This window comes from Notolepis coatsorum, assembly GCF_963971535.1.
Source record: "Notolepis coatsorum genome assembly, chromosome: 16".
Classification (NCBI taxonomy): Eukaryota; Metazoa; Chordata; class Actinopteri; order Aulopiformes; family Paralepididae; genus Notolepis; species Notolepis coatsorum.
This window is the reverse complement of record NC_140180.1, coordinates 26,094,284-26,114,161: the sequence shown is the minus strand read 5'-3', so window position 1 is coordinate 26,114,161 and position 19,878 is coordinate 26,094,284. Positions and strand designations below refer to the sequence as shown.

Sequence of the window (19,878 nt, the reverse complement as noted above, 5' to 3'; positions counted from 1 at the left end):
TGACCCCACTGTCACATTTCTCAAAAACCCATTCACTCCCCATGAGCCACCCCTGTGGGGAACAGGCCAGGCCCTTGTATAATTGTTACAAGTTATTATTATTATCATTTCTTCTTAATCGAGGCTTTAAATCCACAATGGAATGGGCGTGTAGTCCAGCAGTACACAATGGCTCGAAGAGACGCAGCAACACTTTACGGAAATCTACTGTGACAAGGCGTCAGGCTTGAGCACCTCAGGAGACCATCCATGCATCTGGGAGCTATGGTGCCTCTCACTGGCGTTCACGCAATACAATCCTCATCGTCGCCACCCTATAGGAGTCGTATATCTATCTCTGTATCGCCTCGCTGTGGATTCACAGTGATAACATGGACGCATCACTCCAGTCAGGTGGGACACAGTAAAGCATCAACATTGAGCAGCATCATTTAATTTGTCCCCGTCCTCACAGAACACGTGCCATGCATATCTACATTTCATAACAGTCACAACAGACACACGGAGCCACAGACCCAGCCTCAGTATCACTCAGTAGCAGCACTCCACACCACACAGGCAGCGATGTCCATCAATAAAAGCCTCTAAATATTTCATCTCAAAGTCACAGCCTCTGCTTACATCAACATATGCTGAGAACACGAGACCTAAAAGCATAACCAGCAGCCCTGTTTAAGTTCAACACACAAAAAAAAATACCTCCAGCAATACAATAGGAGAGACAGTGTAACCACCGCAGTGCAGCACTGTACACAGCCAGGTGCTGATATTCCTGCCTTTTAGAGCCCACACTAAGGCTATCCATGCTGGGTAACTGATCGACCACAGCTGCCTGCACAAACCTAAAGGCTAAAAACAGAGAACTAGAAAGCATGCGGCGGCTAGCAGCCGCTCCGGTACTCACCAGCGCTGGCAGAACACAGCAGGGACACCACAAACACAATCACCAGCGTCAGGATCTTCACATTCATATCTGCACTCCCCTCTGGCTCTCTGCTAGTCACTCGCTGATATACTGTAGTGGTGTGTGTGTGTGTATGTGTGTGTGTGTGTGTGTGTGTGTGTGTGTGTGTGTGTGTGGTGTGTGTGTGTGTGTGTGGATGGGAGGGAGAGAGAGAGAGAGGGAGAGTGTGAGGGGGGAGAGAGAGAGCAGCTGAGCGAGCAAGAAAGAGAGAGAGAGAGAGACTGTTTGCTCCCCTGTGTATGTGTGTGTCAGTGAGTAGGGAGTGAGTGTGTCTGCGTGTGTGTGTGTGTGTGTGTCTCTATGGCTGTGTTGTATGTGTGTCCCTGGGAATGTGTGTGGTGGTGGTGGTGGTGGTGGTGGTGGTTCCCTGGCCGTGCCTGTGTGTTTGTCTGTTTTGTGCGTGTGAGTGTCTAAATGCGTATTTGTATATCAGCGTGTGACAGCGCCACTCTTTATCTGAGCTCCCACCGAGGTGTGTGTTTTCCCCCCCCTCTCTCTGTCAGGGAATCGGCAGTCCGAGCCAAGTTCAGTGAAGCTGCGAATGTGCTAGGAGTCAGCTTGCAGATCTGTGTGTGTGTGAGTGAGAGAGTAGAGTCCTGTTTGCCTTGGATAAGGAGCCCAGTTGGTCATGTGGCTTATGTATCATTGACTATGGGTCACGGAAAAGGGCCCTCCCCACCACCTAATGCCCCCACCGCCCCCCCCCCACACACACACACACACACACACATGCACACACACTACCCCACTCCCCCGTCACCCTTTCCTTTCCTCTCCACACACACACACACACACACACACACACACACACACACACACACACACACACACACACACACACACACACACACACACACACACACACACACACACACACATTGACCCTCTGGCTGAAGAGAGAGAGAGGGGGGGGTTAAGGAGGAGGAGGAGGAGGAGGAGGAGGAGGAGGAGGAGGAGGGGGTATATGGGGAGTCCAGGTTTATGATAATACCCAAACAGATGCTCCTGTTGAAAAACTCTTTGAATTGCAAAGAGGGCTGCTTGCCAAGAATCCAGGAATCAAAATACCAGCTTATAGGGGGAAGCAGATGAAAGAATGGAAGGTGTGAGATGAGAGGAATGAAAAAAAATAAAAAAGGTTTGTGTTTTCCTGCTTTTGTGTCTCATCCAGCTGTAGATCTTTCTTCCTCACACTTGTTCTTTACACAAAACAACGCTATCTGGCTGAAGGTACCTGTGCGTCGTAAATAATTTCTCTGGTAATTGGAGTTAGTGTCCGTGGTGTTGGGAGTAACCAGAGGGGAGAAATGTTTTTGTCTCACTGACCCCCTCTGAGACTTTAGTTTTATTTTGTAATAGAGATTTTATTCTTCCAGCCAACAAAGCTCAGAGAAAAACTGCCACCCCGCGCTGCTGTGAAATAAGTCAACTGTTTTTTTCTTCCATTTGTTTATCTAAACAATAAACAGGAAGGGTTACGTTTCTAGCCTTGAATTGTGAGAACTACGAGCGACTGCTGGAACTATAACAAGTTTTCTTATCGCCTTTAACCCGGGCGAATCAAAAGCATCTACATCCTCACTTTGAGTGAAACCCATTCCGATTGGCCGGTACATTTTATTATTTGTTTGAAAATCAAAGTGAATGGTAAATAGTATTGAAAAAAGAAAGTCACATTTTGTACCCCGCCCTGTTGGATTGAGTTAATAGAACAACCCATAAATGCTGGGGTCATATAAATGTTATTGAGCAATAATTTACGCAATAAAGTGGAAATATCTCACAGTTGGAAAAGTCTCATAATTACAGTATGCTACATTGAAGATAAACAGATGGTTTAGTATTGTGTTGTAGAGGTTGGCTCCACAGACTGCCTATAGAGCTGTGTCCTCAAAGAGGCGTAGTGACACATGATGGATGGACTGCCTTTAGTCGCAACCCCTGGATCCAAACCCCCCCCAGCAAAGAGCTCCACACAGCCCCTTCTCTGTGCTGCCACTAAACAGTCACTTTACTGGTGTAGACCTGAGAAGAGTGGCTTTGTGACCCTCTGCTCCAGACCCTGCTTCACACAGCCCGGCTATTGTCTTCTGAAGACCCCGTATCCCGGGGTGGGGGGTGGGGGGCGGGGAGGGGGGTGGCAGCGTGTCTTTACCACCCTCTTGAGATCCAACAACAGGAGCACCTTCCATTTTTACACGCAGCACTTGAAACCTTCACTGCATGTGGAGTAATCCTCTCACCTCAGGGGTGGCCGAGCCCGGGGGCTAAAGATGCTTATCCAAGCCTGTCCTTTTTTTAGCTTTGAGATAATTTGTCCGAGCACTTAGAAAAAGGATCTGTTCATGGCGTTCTCCCGTAGGGTGCTCTCGTGATCACTTTGACAGAAAACTCTGGTATTCCTTTCCAATTGTACACAATGAACCCAGCCAAGTTAGGAGCTAATTAACATTCCGTCTTGTCCAACATTGACCTGTTTCGGGTTCGGGGCTTGTTTTCGAGTCTTTTGGGATGGCCGCCTGTATTACTGACTTACATTCACATGCGTGAGATATCAAAAGTGAAAAGGCCGGTTAATGCAGAAATAAGTGAGCTATCCAGAGACCTTGTTGAATCCAGGTGCCCCGTTCTGTCCAAGGTAATTTATGGCTTCGGATTTACAAACCATTAAAATGTCCCGGGTAACGATAAGAACGTGTGAGACATACATGCAGTAAAGTTGGCAATAAGGGTCCAAACATTTGCACTATATTAAGTTTAATTATCTTTGCCGAAGCAAAGCCTATAATGAGAATGTAACAGATGGTATTTGGTCACAGGGCATCGGAAGGCTCGGTGAACACGAGTGCGAGTCAGTTACCTCCAAGGATGTGGTGCGATACGTGGCAGATGCGAGCGGCAGTCAACGGGGGGGCAGCGATACGGCTAACATCTGCCCCTGACACAGGAAGCACTTGGCTGTTTACAGGAAGCCACCGATAAAGGAATTCTATGTGCGTCTGGGGATGTGGTCAGCGATGACGACACTGATGATGCCCTCGTGGCTAGTAGCGCAAGTGAGACGACAGCTTCCTAATTCCTGAGGTTTTAATAATAGGAAAACTTGACATTCCATAGATAAGTGTAATAACAATGACGGTAAAAGTGTATCCTCCTAAACATGTTTTTACACTCGTATTAATCAATTGAACAACAGACATATCAACAGGTGCCCTGTTGTCTCCTGGGAAGACGAATAGGTCTGATGAAGATTTGCTGCGTTTATTTATTCTATTCAAGATTAATTTGCTTCCTGTTTATCATCCGTCTCTATATTAAGAGCCTGATTTCTGAAATGCTAATGAAACATCTCTGGGAAGGAAACATTTTTGTGGGCGGATGTGTTGTTTGTATTGTTGTTTTGATGATTGAAGGAACAGAAGCGGACAAACCTGCATTGTTGTTGTTTTTGTTTGTGCAAAAGTGAATTCCACCAAAAAGTATCCGCTTCCATCTCGAAGGCGTCCATCAACTTGCATCCACCTACACTGAAATGGAAAACCAATCAAGACTGCGTTCAGATAGAGGCTCGGTCAACAGTCCACGCTGAATGCCTAATATTGACGTGACACTGGGGCTCATAATTAGATACGGTTCTCTGGGGACATCAGCAATAAGAAAGGCAATGGCGATGTCTTCATTAGGACACGTTACGAGTCTGCTTCGTCTGAAAGAGATGTGAGATCCGAGCAGAGCCTTTCCCCCCTCAGACGGCCTGCGCTTCATGCCAAAATGTCAAGAATCAGAGGATCAGTGGATTAACTTATCTGCCTTTAATCGTGACATTATCGGCGGGGGCTGTAATTCAGCGGAGAAATACGCCGGGCTCCCCAAGGCCCTGCAGATAGGGTGGCACTTTTTCCTGTCAGTCTTTGATTCTCATTCTGTCACGTCGCCTCTGAGCAATCACACTCGCGCATTTTCCATAAGGTCACCCTTCCATACGGCGGGCTGGAATGAAAGGAGTTCTGGAAATCATAGCGAGTATTAAAGGTGGCAGGAGGTGCTGAAACGCATCAAGTGGCTATTATATTAAAAATACATTTACCCTTCACTTAGAATAGATGGTCTTATCGTGCACATATATGAGTGGAGAAACTGGTGGCTAGAGGGTCTTCTTGTAGCCCTTGGATCTGATCGGCAGTTTGGGTGTTATATTGCTGAGGCCGGAGGGGCCGGTTTGAGACTAATCACTTAACCTACGGCACAGTTCATCCAGCTATAGTCTCCAGGCTACTCCATAACTATCACATCAATACAAATCAACTCCACATCCTCTTTCCTCCCATTGTGACAATCCATGCACCCTCAACAGCATAGTTATAACCAGAGGTAGATCTTATTATTAGATTCTATTAGATTCTATTCATTGTTTCCTCTTACAACCATTGGCTGTGGTGTTGCGTGATTCTCAGACAGTGCCTACTGTGTATAATCCACCCTATCTGGACCAGTAGTCCCACAGCAGTAACTGCCTTTCAGATATATGGGGGAGACACGAGATGACAGTTTAGGGTCACTGTCTACGAATAAAAGGGGGGGGGGGGGGGGGGTTATTAGAGGGAACTCCTTCACCAAGCAGAGAGATCATAGTATTCCTTCCATCTTAGCTGCTCCAAAGCAGACAAGAGTGTTTCCTCTGTGATGCTGCACCTGCGGAACTGGCACCTCTCCAATACACTCACAGGCTCCTCTCCCGCTGCAGAGAGATGGATGTACTGTACATGTGTTGCTGTCGTTCGTAAGAGGGTACACGATCAAACTCAGACAAAATGTGTAAAACACGCACAGCGACCCTCATACGCCTGTCAGGCTGAGATTCCCCACTGATACGGCGAAACAACAAACAAAGGGTGGCTTTTGAATTATTTTACTCTCGCGGGCCTCTAATCAGACATGGAATCTTCAGAGGGGTTTTCTCCAGGTGGCAGGTGATACTAGCCCTGACATCAGCTATACAACTGTATGTTTCACTGGCAGTGTTGAATGTCGAGTGCCAAAGACACCATCTTAAGCTTGACTCCTTACCCCTTACGTGTGTGTGTGTGTGTGTGTGTGTGTGTGTGTGTGTGTGTGTGTGTGTGTGTGTGTGTGTGTGTGTGTGTGTGTGTGTGTGTGTGTGTGTGTGTGTGTGTGTGTGTGTGTGTGTGTGTGTGTGTGTGTGTGTGTGTGTGTGTGTGTGTGTGTGTGTGTGTGTGTGTGTGTGTGTGTGTGTGTGTGTGTGCGCGTGCATGTGTGTGTGCGCGTGCGCGCCACATGGTAGGTGGAGAGTCGGTGGAAGAAAGCCAGCTTTTTACATGGATCCACACACTTCAAAATGCCAATCCTCTGGTCGCCGAGTGTACCATTCTTAAAGGGGCACTTCACCAAAAAACAATGCTGATTTATTTTGCACATGATCTCACGCATCCCAAAACAGTTTTGCACACATTTAGATTTTTATTGGGAGTAAATTAATTTGAATATGGCCACCAGTGATAGCAATACCTTATAGGGACTGCTACATTATCATTTCATTGAGCTGTAATTAACACAACATAAGGATTCAATCTCCCTGACATCACTGGTGGCCATAATCAAAATAATTTACTCTTAATAACCGTCAAACTAAATAAAATTATGTGCAAAACTGTTTTGAGTTTTTGGATGTGTGTGAGATTATATGCTAAATAAATCTGCATTGTTCTTTGGTGAAGTGCACCTTTAACCCTTTCACCAAGCGGCGACCGTCGGTTGTGTGATAGTAAAGGGTTAACCTTTTGTCGTGTGGCAGTGAAAGGGTTAACTGGCTGCCATGTGGCAGTGAAAGGGTTAACCTTCTGTGTGTCGCCGCAGTGAAAGGGTTAACCGTTTTGGTAGTGTGGCAGTGAAAGGGTTAAGGAGTGTTTTCGATCATTCTGGCTCAGGATGTAGAAGATATGTTGCTCTTACACAGTTCCTATATTGTAGCAGAAGATCAAACGGAGTCAAAACAAATTTAACGCTCAATGTGAAACAGACACAACGGATGGCTGCTCTCTTCCCCTCCAATATTGTTGTGCTTATCAGTATTTCCATCAGTTCGCACAGTGGCACGCAGTTTGGAAACGGCCTGCTTGTTTCTTATGGATGGCTTTTTCTCTCTAAGTGCTGTGGGTTTGAGAGGGAATGGGGACTGTGCATGCTCTGGCCTGGCCTCTCTGACACATAGTGAGACGGGGAGATGTGGCTTGACAGATGAGAGATAAGAGCTTGTTTTCTGAGGGAGAAGACAGACTATGTAGACAGACATAAGGTGTCCCTGAATGGGTCTTTGAAACTCTACAAAGCCTCCATCGGCTGAAGATCCCGGAAACCCAAACCACTGAACCTTTCTCTGAATTCTTCCCTGTTTACAAATTCTTCTTCCGCTTTGAAAAACGTTTTTGGGGCAAGTTCAAGGTCAAAGGCAAGTTTTTCAAAGTGTGCAATGTAGAACTGATATATAATAGCACTACGGGGAGTAGTAACTTGATAGATATACCTGCTTAACAGGGTACAATATACCCATTTGAACCTTGAGTCTTAAAACCACATACAGCAGAAGAGAAATAGTGTAGTGAAAGGTAGTATAACGCATAGTTGTGTAAGACAGTAGTGGAGTATAGGACAAAGCTATTAGACGTTGGATTCACCTCCTTCTATCTTAATTAGAGGTACTTGTTTTATTCACATGGGCAGATTCACATTGGCTGCAGAACGTTCTATTCTGGCATTATATAAGGCAGATGGCAGAGTTTCTGACAGTTCTGTTTCATTAGGGGATTCGCTTGGCATCACTCATGCACTCCCTCGCGTACGTGCACTCGCACTGAATAAATTCCACAAATGTACCTTTAATACCAGTATTAGTCTGACCACACCCCTCATCAGCTTACCTTCATAAGCAGGTGTGTGGTCACCTGCTCTCCTTCTCGCTTTCACCACAAGGAAGTGCCCGGTAGTACCCCACTTGACGTGTTGTTAGTTGAAAAGAGTTGTGACGAGTTTACATTGTGCTTAATTTTTTCTTCTCTCATATCTGTTGTAAAGAAAAAGTTTGGGTCATAATGTATTCTGCGGAGAGTAGACCCGCTAGACCTACTCTTCACCAGCGGTTCTCCATTCCCGCCTCCGTCGTGCGTTCTGGTGCTGGGCTGTTGCCACTTTCGTGGTTGCCGACCCAGCCCAGGAGACAGCCGATGGATAGTTTGCCTCTCCGAAGAGCCGAGGAGTCTGTGCCGTCGCTCCGGCGATGGCCTGATCTCGACTCTGGTTCTTCTGGTTCCAGGGAATCGTCCGTTGGTGAACGGGGGGTTGTCTTGGAGCCGGAGGATTTGCGACCCAAACTTTTCGCGTCTGCCCGTTCACATCGCAAGATGGTAGCATGCAGGCGCGAACGGCCTGGTTTTGGGGAACTGCTGGAGACCAGCGAGGATGCGTCCGGCTCTGGATTTCCGATGGAAACTGAGGACTTCATGGAAGAGGCGGACGGATTCTTGTATGATGGTCCCGTGGAGGAGAGTATCCCTCCTCAGGAAACACCTGAGGGGGGAGAAATGGCTCCGTGGGACTCCCTGTTCGAAGATGTCGAGGAACCACCTTGGCCTCATCAGCAGGATGCCCTACTATCGGCCACATCAGACTGTGGCTCCTTGACCAGTTGCAGCCTGCTGCATGTGAGGGATGCAGGTTCGGTGGAGGAGGGTCCGCAGGGGGAACTGCGGGCTTTGTTCCCCGAGCTCATGCCGGTAGCCGCCGCCGCAAACGGCGTGCCGCTGCCACTGCCATTGCCTGCTCCTGTCCCTGATGATCTCATAGGTCATCTCTGGCAGCGTCGCCCAGTGAGAGGGGTGGATGTTGTCTACCCATTTTTCCCCTCAATGGGGGCCTATGTTCGTCAGGGTCAGGCGGTTTCCAACATCATGGGACTAACCCCCATCTACGTACCAGTTACGCGGGTGTCGGGGTTGGTCAAAGGTATGGGGGAGGGCGTGCCTCGGCTTGATAGTCCGATGGCCGCTCTCCTCTGTCCGGATATGGTGTGGGAACCCTTATGCAAGCCGGTCCTCCAGGGTAGATCGGCTAGGCGATTGGCATATTGGGGTGACCAGTCATTCATCGCTGGTACACAATCGCTGGCTGCGGCGTCTAACATCGCCCACCTGGCTAGATTTGTATCGGGGATTATGACGGGCGGCACGGATCTGAACGAGGTAAAATGCGATCAGATCACCCAGGCGGCAGGAGCTGTCCTGCACCTTACCCAGGTGTTGGCCATAGCCATGGGGAAAGTGTGCGCCCTGGCCACCCTGGGCCAGCGTCATCTTTGGCTGGAGCAGACCCGTGTGCCAGAGAAGAAGAGAGCCCCTCTTCTGACGGCCGCCCTCTCCGACGCTGGTCTGTTCGGGAAGGCCCTGCGGTTGATGACCTCAACATGCAGAGAGATGGCAGAGGAGAGATCCATCCTCCAACCCCATTTTCCGCCTCCCGTCCTTGCCGGTGGAGTCAGAAGGCTTCCACGACGTCGAGCTGTCTCCGTTGTCCCTACCACTGCCTCCGCCGCCGCTGCTGGCCCCTCCAAGAAGGCCAGGAGAAAAGACGGCGCTTCTGCTACCGCCGGCCCATCCACGACCGGAGGAGACGGTAGGGAACGTCGTGACCAGCAGACAGTAAACTACCGTCCCTCCGGGGCTCCTCGGGGTGGCAAGACTCGAGCGGCGCGCGGTGGCAGACGCCGCTGAAAGTGACTTTTCTCCTCTCTGTCCCCTCTCCTTTACACCCTCCCCGGCCCCTCTATGATTTTGTGCTTTAAAAGACTTGTGAAATAAAAAGTTCCCCGACATAAGGGGGACTATGTTTTTTGGCAAACAAACTGTGTGTTTCTTCACAAATCATATGATGGGGTTGTGTAAATATGAATCTGCACTTTTACGTTGTGAGATGAGTCGTGTTGTGTTACGAGATTAAGCAAGGTCTGCAACATACACTCAGTCATAGGGGGTTCTATTAGCCTGACGCTCCACATGCAGGTAGAAACTGGTGTTATTCCATTGCTTGAACTAAGTATATGTGTCTCACAATGCTGTGTTGTTAGTTGCAGTAATACTCGTACACACACGTTCCACGGCCTAGCCGTTACGCTCGGTCAGCGTTTTTGCTATATACAACATAGTCAACGGGTGTAGGATTCACACACATGCGACTTGTTTTTTGTTGTAAATCCTGTTCACATTTTGTGGGTAGCGGGCATTGTATTAGCTTACGCTATACATTAGCATTCTACCGGAGGTTTTCAAAATGGCTACGGTTGTTTTCTGTGTGTAGGGAACGAAGGGTTATTTGTGAGGGGGTGTCGAATAAACCCCTCCTTCCCACTTGATTGGTTTAGGAGATTTTTTATCTCTTCTGCTGAGCCAGTCAGGGCCGAGCCGGTAGGACGTCTTGGCAGGGGGGGGGAGAGGGGAGGGTTATCCTGCGAACTCCTATTACAAACAGGAGCCGGCAGGGTTTCCACCCGTCGTAGCGGTGTTGCTATGGCGACGCCTTCCATGAGTTACGGTGTCTTAAGGTGTTGAGTTAGAGCGTAGGGCTCACGGGTCTGCTGCGCTCGATTTATGTGTAACTTGAGTCAGTTGGTCACGTGACTCACAGTTGGCATGTCTTTCTCATGACTACGACTCATGTGGGAAGGTTTTCTGGGAGGGTCTAGTCTTACTCTCTGATTAAAAGAGTGACTGGATGTAAAATCGTGTGAAAACGGGTTTTTTGCTCCCAGCTGTGCAGTTGGGTTCATACGGGTGATGCTTCTTCTTTATTATTATAAAGAGTTGGATGTGTCTATATGAATTGGAAATGGGGGTCCCTGATGGAAACAAGACTAACGTCTTTCTCAGGTCTGCCTCCCCTTAACAATTGTGTGTATTGAGCCGTACTGTGTTGTACCCTTTCTGCAATCTGTTGGATAAAGTTTTCATTCATTCATTCATGGAGTTGGTTGCATCCCGCCCCTCTTGTCGTTCCCCTGGGCGTCTTGGGGATTCAATAAGACGGTCTAAATAGCCTATTGTTGATGTGGGTATGTCCAACGCACACATAGTGCTAGCTCAGGATGTTCTGTTGGACATTGGTAACTGACTGGCACGCCTTGATTGCTTGGGGTTAAAACAGCGTTTTTATAAAGCAATTGGGATGGGGGTTTTTCCTCTTCCGACGCCCTGTGTGGTTGTCGATGGGTTCTCGTTCATATCAGGGGATGATAACGGAATGGATCTGAACATATGTGGAAGGGTCTCACGCCCTGGGGGTGGGCCGCCGGGCGCGGTTCGCACCGAAACGTCTGAGTGGCGCCTTCTTTTTATGTTTAAGATCAACATGCATATCTGCCCCTTCTCCTGGAGTTGGCATGTCGGCGTGGTTAGGGCACGGGACTGGTTCTGGTCGCGCTGGTCCGGATCAGTTAAACCCGTTGTCCGCCGGGGATGCAGATCTGCTGTTCTGGTACCCTGAGGGACTTGGGCTTTTTTCAGGGGGAAAAATGCTAGGTCGGTCCGGGTGTCACAGGGTTGAGCGCTATGGAACCCTTGTTGGGTACATTGTATTCTACACTGTCGTAATGGCTTATGGCCGTGCCAACCTGTACGCGCCCGCTCTCGTCGGATCTCGGCCGCCATGCAGGTTGGTCTTGGTTGGTACTTGGTTGGGTGACCTCCTGGGAATACCAAGTACGGGGTGCTGGGGCTGGTTTTCCATTCTTACGTTCTTCTCTTACGCATGGTGAAGAGGGGCCTGTTGGGGTGGTCTTGGCCTCCTCGGGGGACCCTGTGCTCCCCGTATCACCGGGCCCGGTCCGAAGTAATGTTTTCGTTGACCCGTAGGCCCGGGATAACCCTGTTGGAAACTGGAACACGGGCTGCGGTAGTGCCGCAGGTGTGTTTTGGGGTTTTTTCCTGAGGGGTTATGGGACCAACCACCGCATGGGGTAACACCTGGGTGGTTGGTTCTCTGGTGTGTTGCTGCAGTGTCAACTCCCGGGTTGACCGGTTGAGGGTGCCCCTGCACGTTCATGACGTCTGCCAATCGTGTCAGCCTTCTCTGCCTCGACCCCTCTGGGTGGGTTTTTTTTAAATGGAGGCTTGGTCATGCAACAACGCCAGCATACGCCCCTTCCGCCGGGGCGGCTGTGTTCAGCTGTCCTTTCTGGCGCCTGTCTCGTCCGCAATCTCCAGGCTAGGGTTAACAGCCTGTTGCCTGGTTTTTCCCCGGTGCGCTGCCTGCTTCCGTTGGTTAACCTTTTTTGTGTGTTACGGCCATGCTGACTGCCTGTTGCAGGGTCAGTGTGCCAGACGGTGTACTGTTGGGGAGGACAGGGCCCGCTCGGCTGAGGGGCCCTTGTTCGAATACGCTGGCGATGTGGGGGGCGGGGTCACTAAGTGCCCACCTGGTGGGGTCTTGATGCTGGCATCATGGACTTCTCCAGGCCCCCGTTCCAGGGGGTCCAGTCCCTTTGGTGGGTCTGGGTCTTCCTTCGCGCTCCGCTGCTACGGCCTTGCCACGGGGTTGGGTTTGCCCTTGCCCCCGTGATTCTGGGGGCAGTAACGAGGTTGTTTCCCTCCGTTCGTTCCCGGGTGGCATGCGGGTTGTGCGTGTGTGTAGTCGTGGGGTCAAGCCACGGTCTGCTCACCCTGTGCGTTGAGTTGCTTGAGTGCCTCTTCGCACGGTCGGGTCCGTCGCCCTCCCGGGAAACCTCTAATAGGGGGGGTGCCCTCCATTAGGGGGGGTCGGGGGGGCTCGGCCCTCCCTGTTCTGTTGGTTGTGGGGGGCCTTCAGCGGGGTGTATTTGTCGGCCAGTGGCTCCGCTTGGCCTCCCTATGTGCATGAGTGATGCCAAGCGGATCCCCTAATGAAACAGAACGATAGGTTATGACTATAACCAAGTTCTGTTAATTAGGGGTGACGCTTGGCATCCGACGCCGCTGCAGCCCTTGACCTCACCTTGTGGTGAAAGCTTGGGTAGGAGGAGAGCAGGTGACCACACACCTGCTTATGAATGTAAGCTGATGAGGGGTGTGGTCAGACTAATACTGGTATTAAAGGTACATTTGTGGAATTTATTCAGTGCGCGTGCACGTACGCGAGGGAGTGCATGAGTGATGCCAAGCGTCACCCCTAATTAACAGAACTTGGTTATAGTCATAACCTATCGTTAGTTGTTGTATTGTGTAAAGGTTACTCAAGAGAGGTACATTATCGGTGTAAGAGAACTACTCAACTGACCATTCCTCATTGTGACTGCCTTTTGGATACTAGTTGATTGATTGACGTTATTGCTGCATGTATCCTCTGTCTGGATCATGGCCAGCTGTGGTGGAATAGTACATATTTCCTTTACTTAAGTAATGGTAGAAATACCCTGATAGAATAGTACTCTAATAATAAACATAAAAAATTGTACTAGTAAAAGTATCAAGTTATTTGACATTGCAATGCAACACTATGCTATCTACATATTGTGACGAGCCTGGTGGTGTTCAGACTCGTCACGGTTAAAAAACAAACAAATTGTTCAATACTCAGAGTAGTCGTCCGGTCCAGGGTCAGTACACAAGGGGGTTTCTCAGCCAGTCTAGGGTCCAGTACACAATGCACACCTTCTCGCCTTCACCTCTCCTCTCACTACCTCTCACCTCGCAAAACTCCGTAAACAACAATCTCTCTCTCTCAATACTCGCTCCTACCTCACCTCCTCTCAACTCAACTCTATCTGTCCTAGTGTATTATAGTGTGTGTCTGGTGTGTGTGCGTGTGGGATGTGGGTGATCTAATGGTGCACAGGTGTGTTCTATCAGTATTAATCAGCTGCCTAATTGCTTCCACTCCTCCCTTGGCAGTAGTATCGCCCGTCCTTCACATATCCATGAGACGGGACACCCCGCCCCTCCTAAAAAAATTATAATAAAAAAAAATGTATATAAAAAAAATACGATTTATATTTTTTTAATTTTTATTAAAGTTAACTTTAATCATAGTAACGTTGGCGAGCTAGCTAAATTATACATAAATCGGTTTTCATATAAATCAAAAAAATAAAACAACTCCGAGACAATTCCGAGACTGACTAGCATTGCGCAGAACAAGTCTCAGTCTCTCTCTCTCTCTCTCTCTCTCTCTCGCGCTCTTCTCTTAGTGGAAATATCCCTTTATCCAATCTAATAATGAATAATTTTCTCCACATGCACACACCCATCCGCCTGGCCACACCCACATCCGCTTCTCTACATAAGCGGGGTCGTGGCCACACCATCAGCTCCTTCCCAAGTCTTTCACCATTGAAGGGAAGACCACGGGGTCCTCAGTGAGTTAGAGCAGAGCGCTCGCTATACTCATATAACTAGGGTTATAGAATAACCTTACGTTATATATCGTATAGCTTACGCTCTGCTCTTAGTGGAACACAGGAGCTGAGCAGAGCGGAAGCTCGACAAATGTACCCGCTGAGGCCCCCCACAACCATCAGAACCGGGGAGGACCCGAGACCCCTGGACCCCCTAGTGGAGGACGGGAGGGAATCGGATCCGACTGTGCAAAGAGGGTTTAACACCTTAAAACGCACAGGGTGAGCAGACCGTGGGACTTACCTTCACTCAGAAGGACCCGCGACCACTCAGGCGCGCATCCCACATGCCACCAGGGAACGGACGGGAAGCAAAAACACCTCCGTCACAGCCCCCAACATCACAGGGTCGAAGGTCAAGAACCCAACCCTGTGGCAAGGCCGTAGCAGCAGAGCGCGGAGGAGGTCCCAGCCCTAGGACAACCTGAGGGCCAGGACCCCCCGAAAAAAGGGGCCTGGTGAGGCCAACGAGGCCGCAGCATCCGGGCCCCACCAGACGGTCACTGGTGACATCACCCCCCACATCGCCAGCATATCGGACAGGGCCCAAACAAGAGCAGACCCTTCCCCCCTGGCACGCCGCTCTGAAGCACTCTAGCTTACTGCACCTGGTATTCCCAGGGGGTCTCCCATCCAAGAACTAACCAGGGCCGAACCTGCTTAGTTTCCGAGATCTGACGAGATCTGGGGTGTCCAGGTTGGCATGGCCGTAAGCCCCAAGAGGCTACCCCCCCCACAATACTGTGGGGCCAGACGGCGCGCCGGGGAGACAACCCCCAAGGGGGTTGATCCCTCAATCCAGGCAACAGGCCAGAACTCGACCTGTGCCTGGAGCACTGCGGACTAGACAGGCGCCTAAGGGGTCTACTGTGAGAACAGTACCCGGCGGAAGGGGTGTTCGGTATGCTGTGCACCATGTCATGACCTCCACAAACCCAACCCCTCCAGCGGGGGTCGAGGTTCAAAGGAGAGGCTGACACAATTGGCAGACGTCATGAAAGATGCGGGGGCATACTCTCGGGCAGACGGGGTCAAGCCCGGCCTCAACCCGAGAGTGGACTCTGCTACCAACACACCGGAGAGCCAACCACCTCCCTATGTTTAGTTTTCCCTTAACCCACCAAGAAAACTTAGAAACATAACTGCGCGTATACACAGGCTATACAAGCAGTACAAGTGTTTCAGTTTTCAAAGGGTGAACCCAGGCCAACAGGTCGACGAGAACGAGTCCGGACCTGGGCCTGGCGGACCGGGACCTACACAGGGATGCCTAGAGGGGCTAACAGCAACCACCCCGACAGCCCCCTCCCATTCCCGCCCAGCAGGGGGAGGGAGGGGTGAAACAATGGAGAAGGACCAGGCCCCCTAACACAGCGCAAGGTACAACACAGTATGGACCAAGCACATCACTGTTATGGGCAACTCGTAGTGGCATACATATGACACACACATCCACAACATCAATCCCCGCGAAGCCCGGACCGACCCGGCATTTTCCCCCCGGAAAAGCACAAAGTCCTTTGGGGTACCAGAACAGCAGATCTGCGCCCCGGCGGACAACGGGTTAACTGACCTGGTCCGGCGCGACCAGAACCAGTCCTGCGTCCTAGTCACGCCGCCATCCCCTGTCCTAAGAGGGGGGTAGGTACGCGTGTCGATCTAAAACATCACAGAGGGCGCCACCAAGATGGACAGTATGTGAATGCGCTGCTCCTGGTGGCCCACCTCATAGGCGTGAGACCCCTCCGCCAATGTAATGATCTACTCCGTCATCTCCCCCCGGAGATGCATGTGAGTCAGCGAGTCTAACCTAGTGCACTGACGCTCGGTAGAGAAAAAAATCTCCTTCCCAGTCGCCCCCATAAAAAACGCTGTTTCTATGAATTGGGCAACCAAGGCGCGCCGGCCCATAACGTGGTTCCACATTGGAAGCACCCAGGGCCAGCGCTATATGCACGTCAAGAACCCGAAACACATCAATGGTGAATTCTAATAAGAAACACCAGACAACGTTCCCTCCATGCTGTCTGGGACGAGCAGCAGGAAGCCGGTCAATAAGACACAGACACGGGTCTTATATGAACGCGTCTGAGGGCAACTCCGTCAATTCTGCTCTTTACATAAGAGGGGAAGACAGAAGTTCCCCCAGAGAGACCTCTACGTGAGTAACAATTGAAAAAGATACATGTAATAATAATTGGGCCAAGTGACCAACGGCCCAATACACACTGTAATAGAGAGCAGAGCAGAAAACGAACAGTTTTCGAATGCATTGCATCATCCAACTTTGACAATGACAGCGGTCTGCAGCACAGAGCCTGTAAACTCACGGATGATTCATGGCCAATAGGAAAACGCGCCCAGTGACGTATTCCATGGCCGGGGGGAAATCCTGTGACCCACCCATCCTAACATGGAGTGGAACCAGGGAACACCCCCCTTCCCCCTCCCTGTGATGCGCTGACCCCTCAGCCGACAGGGAGACTGGCAGGCAGGAGGTCCCACCTCCCGGCCAATCAGTAAAAGGGGGGGAGGGATTTATTAGTCCACCCCTTATGACCCCTCACCCCTGATACGATGCAACAACAAAGCAGAGCCATGACACCAGTCGTAGCATGCTACATGAAAGCGCATTATACCTGTTAGGGTAACAGCTTCACATTCTGCACGCCAGCCACAGACGATAACCTCGTTTGTGCAAAAACTGGCTTTATACATGGCTTCAGGCTCATGTGCGAACTTGCCACCTGAATTTTTACACCTTTACCCTAGCCTAATGTAAGAAAAAACACAGACCAAAGAGAGGGGGATAATTTTACCCACCCCCTCACCACCTCACCCCTGATACGACGCCAAAAGAAAAAACAGAGCCGTGATACCAGGCGCAGAGTAAAAGCTTTACATCATGCATGCCAGCCACAGCCGATAACCTCGTTTGAAAACAGGTTTTCCACAGCTCTGCTTATGTGTGAAAACTTGCCACTCGTTATTTTTATCATTACCCTTAAGTAAAGAATAACAAGCTAAGAGAGGGACTCAGGCCCCCGATCATATGCCACTATGTACAGCGTTGTAGGGTAACACCCAGCCAGTTGTGGACTCAGCCACGTTGTCTAAACGTTACATGAACACACACACAACTTCTCATCATACAACAAAAAACCCAGTTCATTTTTACTCACGTAAAAAACAACACTGTTTTTAGGTCGAGAGGAAGACATAAGCCTTGGCCAATGCTAACCTAAGCTATACAAAAGCGTCCAAGACAATTTTCACACCACACGTCGTATCTCCAAATGTAGTGAAGTAACATATGTTTTGTTAAACAAAGACATCGTTATTAACCAAAAACATTCGGGAGGGGGAGGAAGGAAGAGTGGAGCAATGTCCTACGGACATCTTACCTGCACCTACGTACGCAGGACGAAAGGCCGCAACACAGGTTGGTCTACCACGTTGACGAGGCCTCTCGCTGGCAAGGCCAGAAGAGGCGATGGCTGGAGCCTCGCTCCGGTGTGACGCCCCCCTCCTGCAGCCGGTCATGGCGCAGGCCCGACGACATCTTCTGCCAGAGATGACGTCGTAGTCAGAGTGCCAGGGCCCGCTATCCTCACGGCTAGCGGCAATGGTTGTAGCATAAGCTAACAGCTAACTCCAGGCTAACCGATAGCATCGAGCTAACATTTCTAGCCGAGCGTAGCCGGCAGCTAACGCTGTGGCAAGCTAAGCGGCTACTACTGAAGCTGTACAACGTGAGAATAGCGATACAGGCCAACACTACAGACAGCCACTGTCTTTTCCTCTTTTATCCAAAAGAAAAAAGAGGAAAAAGGCAACACACATCCCTCTCACAGAACGGTGTTTACCAGCAGCGGCATCGGCAGCAAGCCCTGTTGCTTACCCGGGTTGTAGCCGTCCTGAGCTCGGAGATATTCTCATAATGAAACACCAAGCCTGCATCCTTTGTGCCGGGTGTTTTCGTTTTGAAAAACGGGGCCAGCGCGGTGGCAGAGGGTATCCGTTTTTCAGAGACCCGGGAAATTGAACCGCAGACTCGAAATCACGGCCCCAGGAAAACAAAGCTACGACTTCACGAGCAGGAGTCTATGTTATCGTGGGGCATCAGACTAGAACCCCCTCCACGCCGCTATGAGGGCAACAAGGGATTCTAGCCTGGAGCCGACTTTGCGCAAGCTGTACAGTTGTCCCCCCACAACTGACACACCTGAAGCTCGCGTCGCAAAAACATCACCCGCCCAGAGAGGCCGTCAGCCCTCACACAGCCGACCGCCTCCCGAAGCAAAGTATCCAGCTGCAGAGCCGGAGACAATGCCGGGGGGGATTGCTCAGCGACGCGTGCCCCTAATGCGAAGCGCCGGTGGAGGTCAGAATGATCATCATCTTCTAGACTCTCCGGTGGCGAAGACATTATCGCTTTATTTCACTCGAAAAATTGTGAGAGAGAAAACAAAGATACAATGTCAACGCAGCTCCTCTTCTCTTCAACAAACTATTTTGGCACTAAACTCTAAAGTGGTGTGTTACAGACACTTTTCCGGTGGTGAAAATAGGGAAGGAGCTGATGGTGTGGCCACGACCCCGCTTATGTAGAGGAGCGGATGTGGGTGTGGCCAGGCGGATGGGTGTGTGCATGTGGAGAAAATTATTCATTATTAGATTGGATAAAGGGATAGTGCCAGAGCAGAGCTTAAGCTATACGATATATAACTGAACTGGCACTGAACATTGAACTACACTGGCACTGATTGTTAAAAACATAATTTTGTATTGTTTTTTTGGTTAAATCCAAAGAAACAAATATAAAATGAGAGAAATCCGAAAACAGGAAAATTAAAAACCGAGAAATCCGAAAACAGGAAAATCCATATCCGAAAACAGGAAAAGATAAAAACAGATTTCATAGGGCCCTAGTTAAGGTGAGTTAATAAATTCACTCTGAAAATCTGCTCCGCTCTGATAAACTGACTCATCGGTCAGAGCATCCAGTGTGCACTCTGAGCCCTCAGAATTTCCAAACAACTTGAGCATGCTCGCTCTGACACTGGTTGTAAATAGTTCATACTCTATGTGTGTTGTCACTACTGTATGTATAATTGTAAATAAGTACATTTATGTGTTGTAAATAAATATTGTTAATATTTATTTACCTAATTTATGTGCAATCGTTTCATTTCAGCTCAGTGTAGAGAAATGCACCGATACTAAAAACTGCCTTACTGCGTGAGTCTATGGTGACACTGTTGACACCACGTATCTGTGACACGCGCACCCCGCGACAACACTAGTAGTTTTGGGGGGCCTACCACCCCCCCTGAAAGAAATCCTAGGGGAAACACTGGCGACTAGTCCAAGTCAAGGTCTTTGGGGGACCAATCCAAGTCAAGTGTCAAGTCTTTGGGGGACTTGGTCCAAGTCAAGTCTCAAGTCTTTGGGGGACCAGTCCAAGTTAAGTGTCAAGTCTTTG

At 49.7% G+C, this 19,878-nt stretch overlaps 2 protein-coding genes across 2 annotated transcripts in view; both read left to right on the top strand.

The window, feature by feature from the left end:
• The window catches only part of vimr2 (vimentin-related 2), a gene marked incomplete at both ends in the record, with an annotated part of 16,221 nt that extends 12,315 nt beyond the window's left edge, over window positions 1-3,906 (top strand). Inside the window, 1 exon segment of the mRNA XM_084332000.1 lies at window positions 3,784-3,906. Within this exon segment, the coding sequence (XP_084188126.1) occupies window positions 3,784-3,906 (123 nt within the window).
• Window positions 3,907-3,981: 75 nt separating this feature from the next.
• xpnpep2 (X-prolyl aminopeptidase (aminopeptidase P) 2, membrane-bound) overlaps window positions 3,982-19,878 on the top strand; it is a gene marked incomplete at both ends in the record, with an annotated part of 167,328 nt that continues 151,431 nt past the window's right edge. The window contains one exon of the mRNA XM_084331999.1: window positions 3,982-4,020. Within this exon, the coding sequence (XP_084188125.1) occupies window positions 3,982-4,020 (39 nt within the window). The remainder of the gene's footprint in view (window positions 4,021-19,878) is intronic.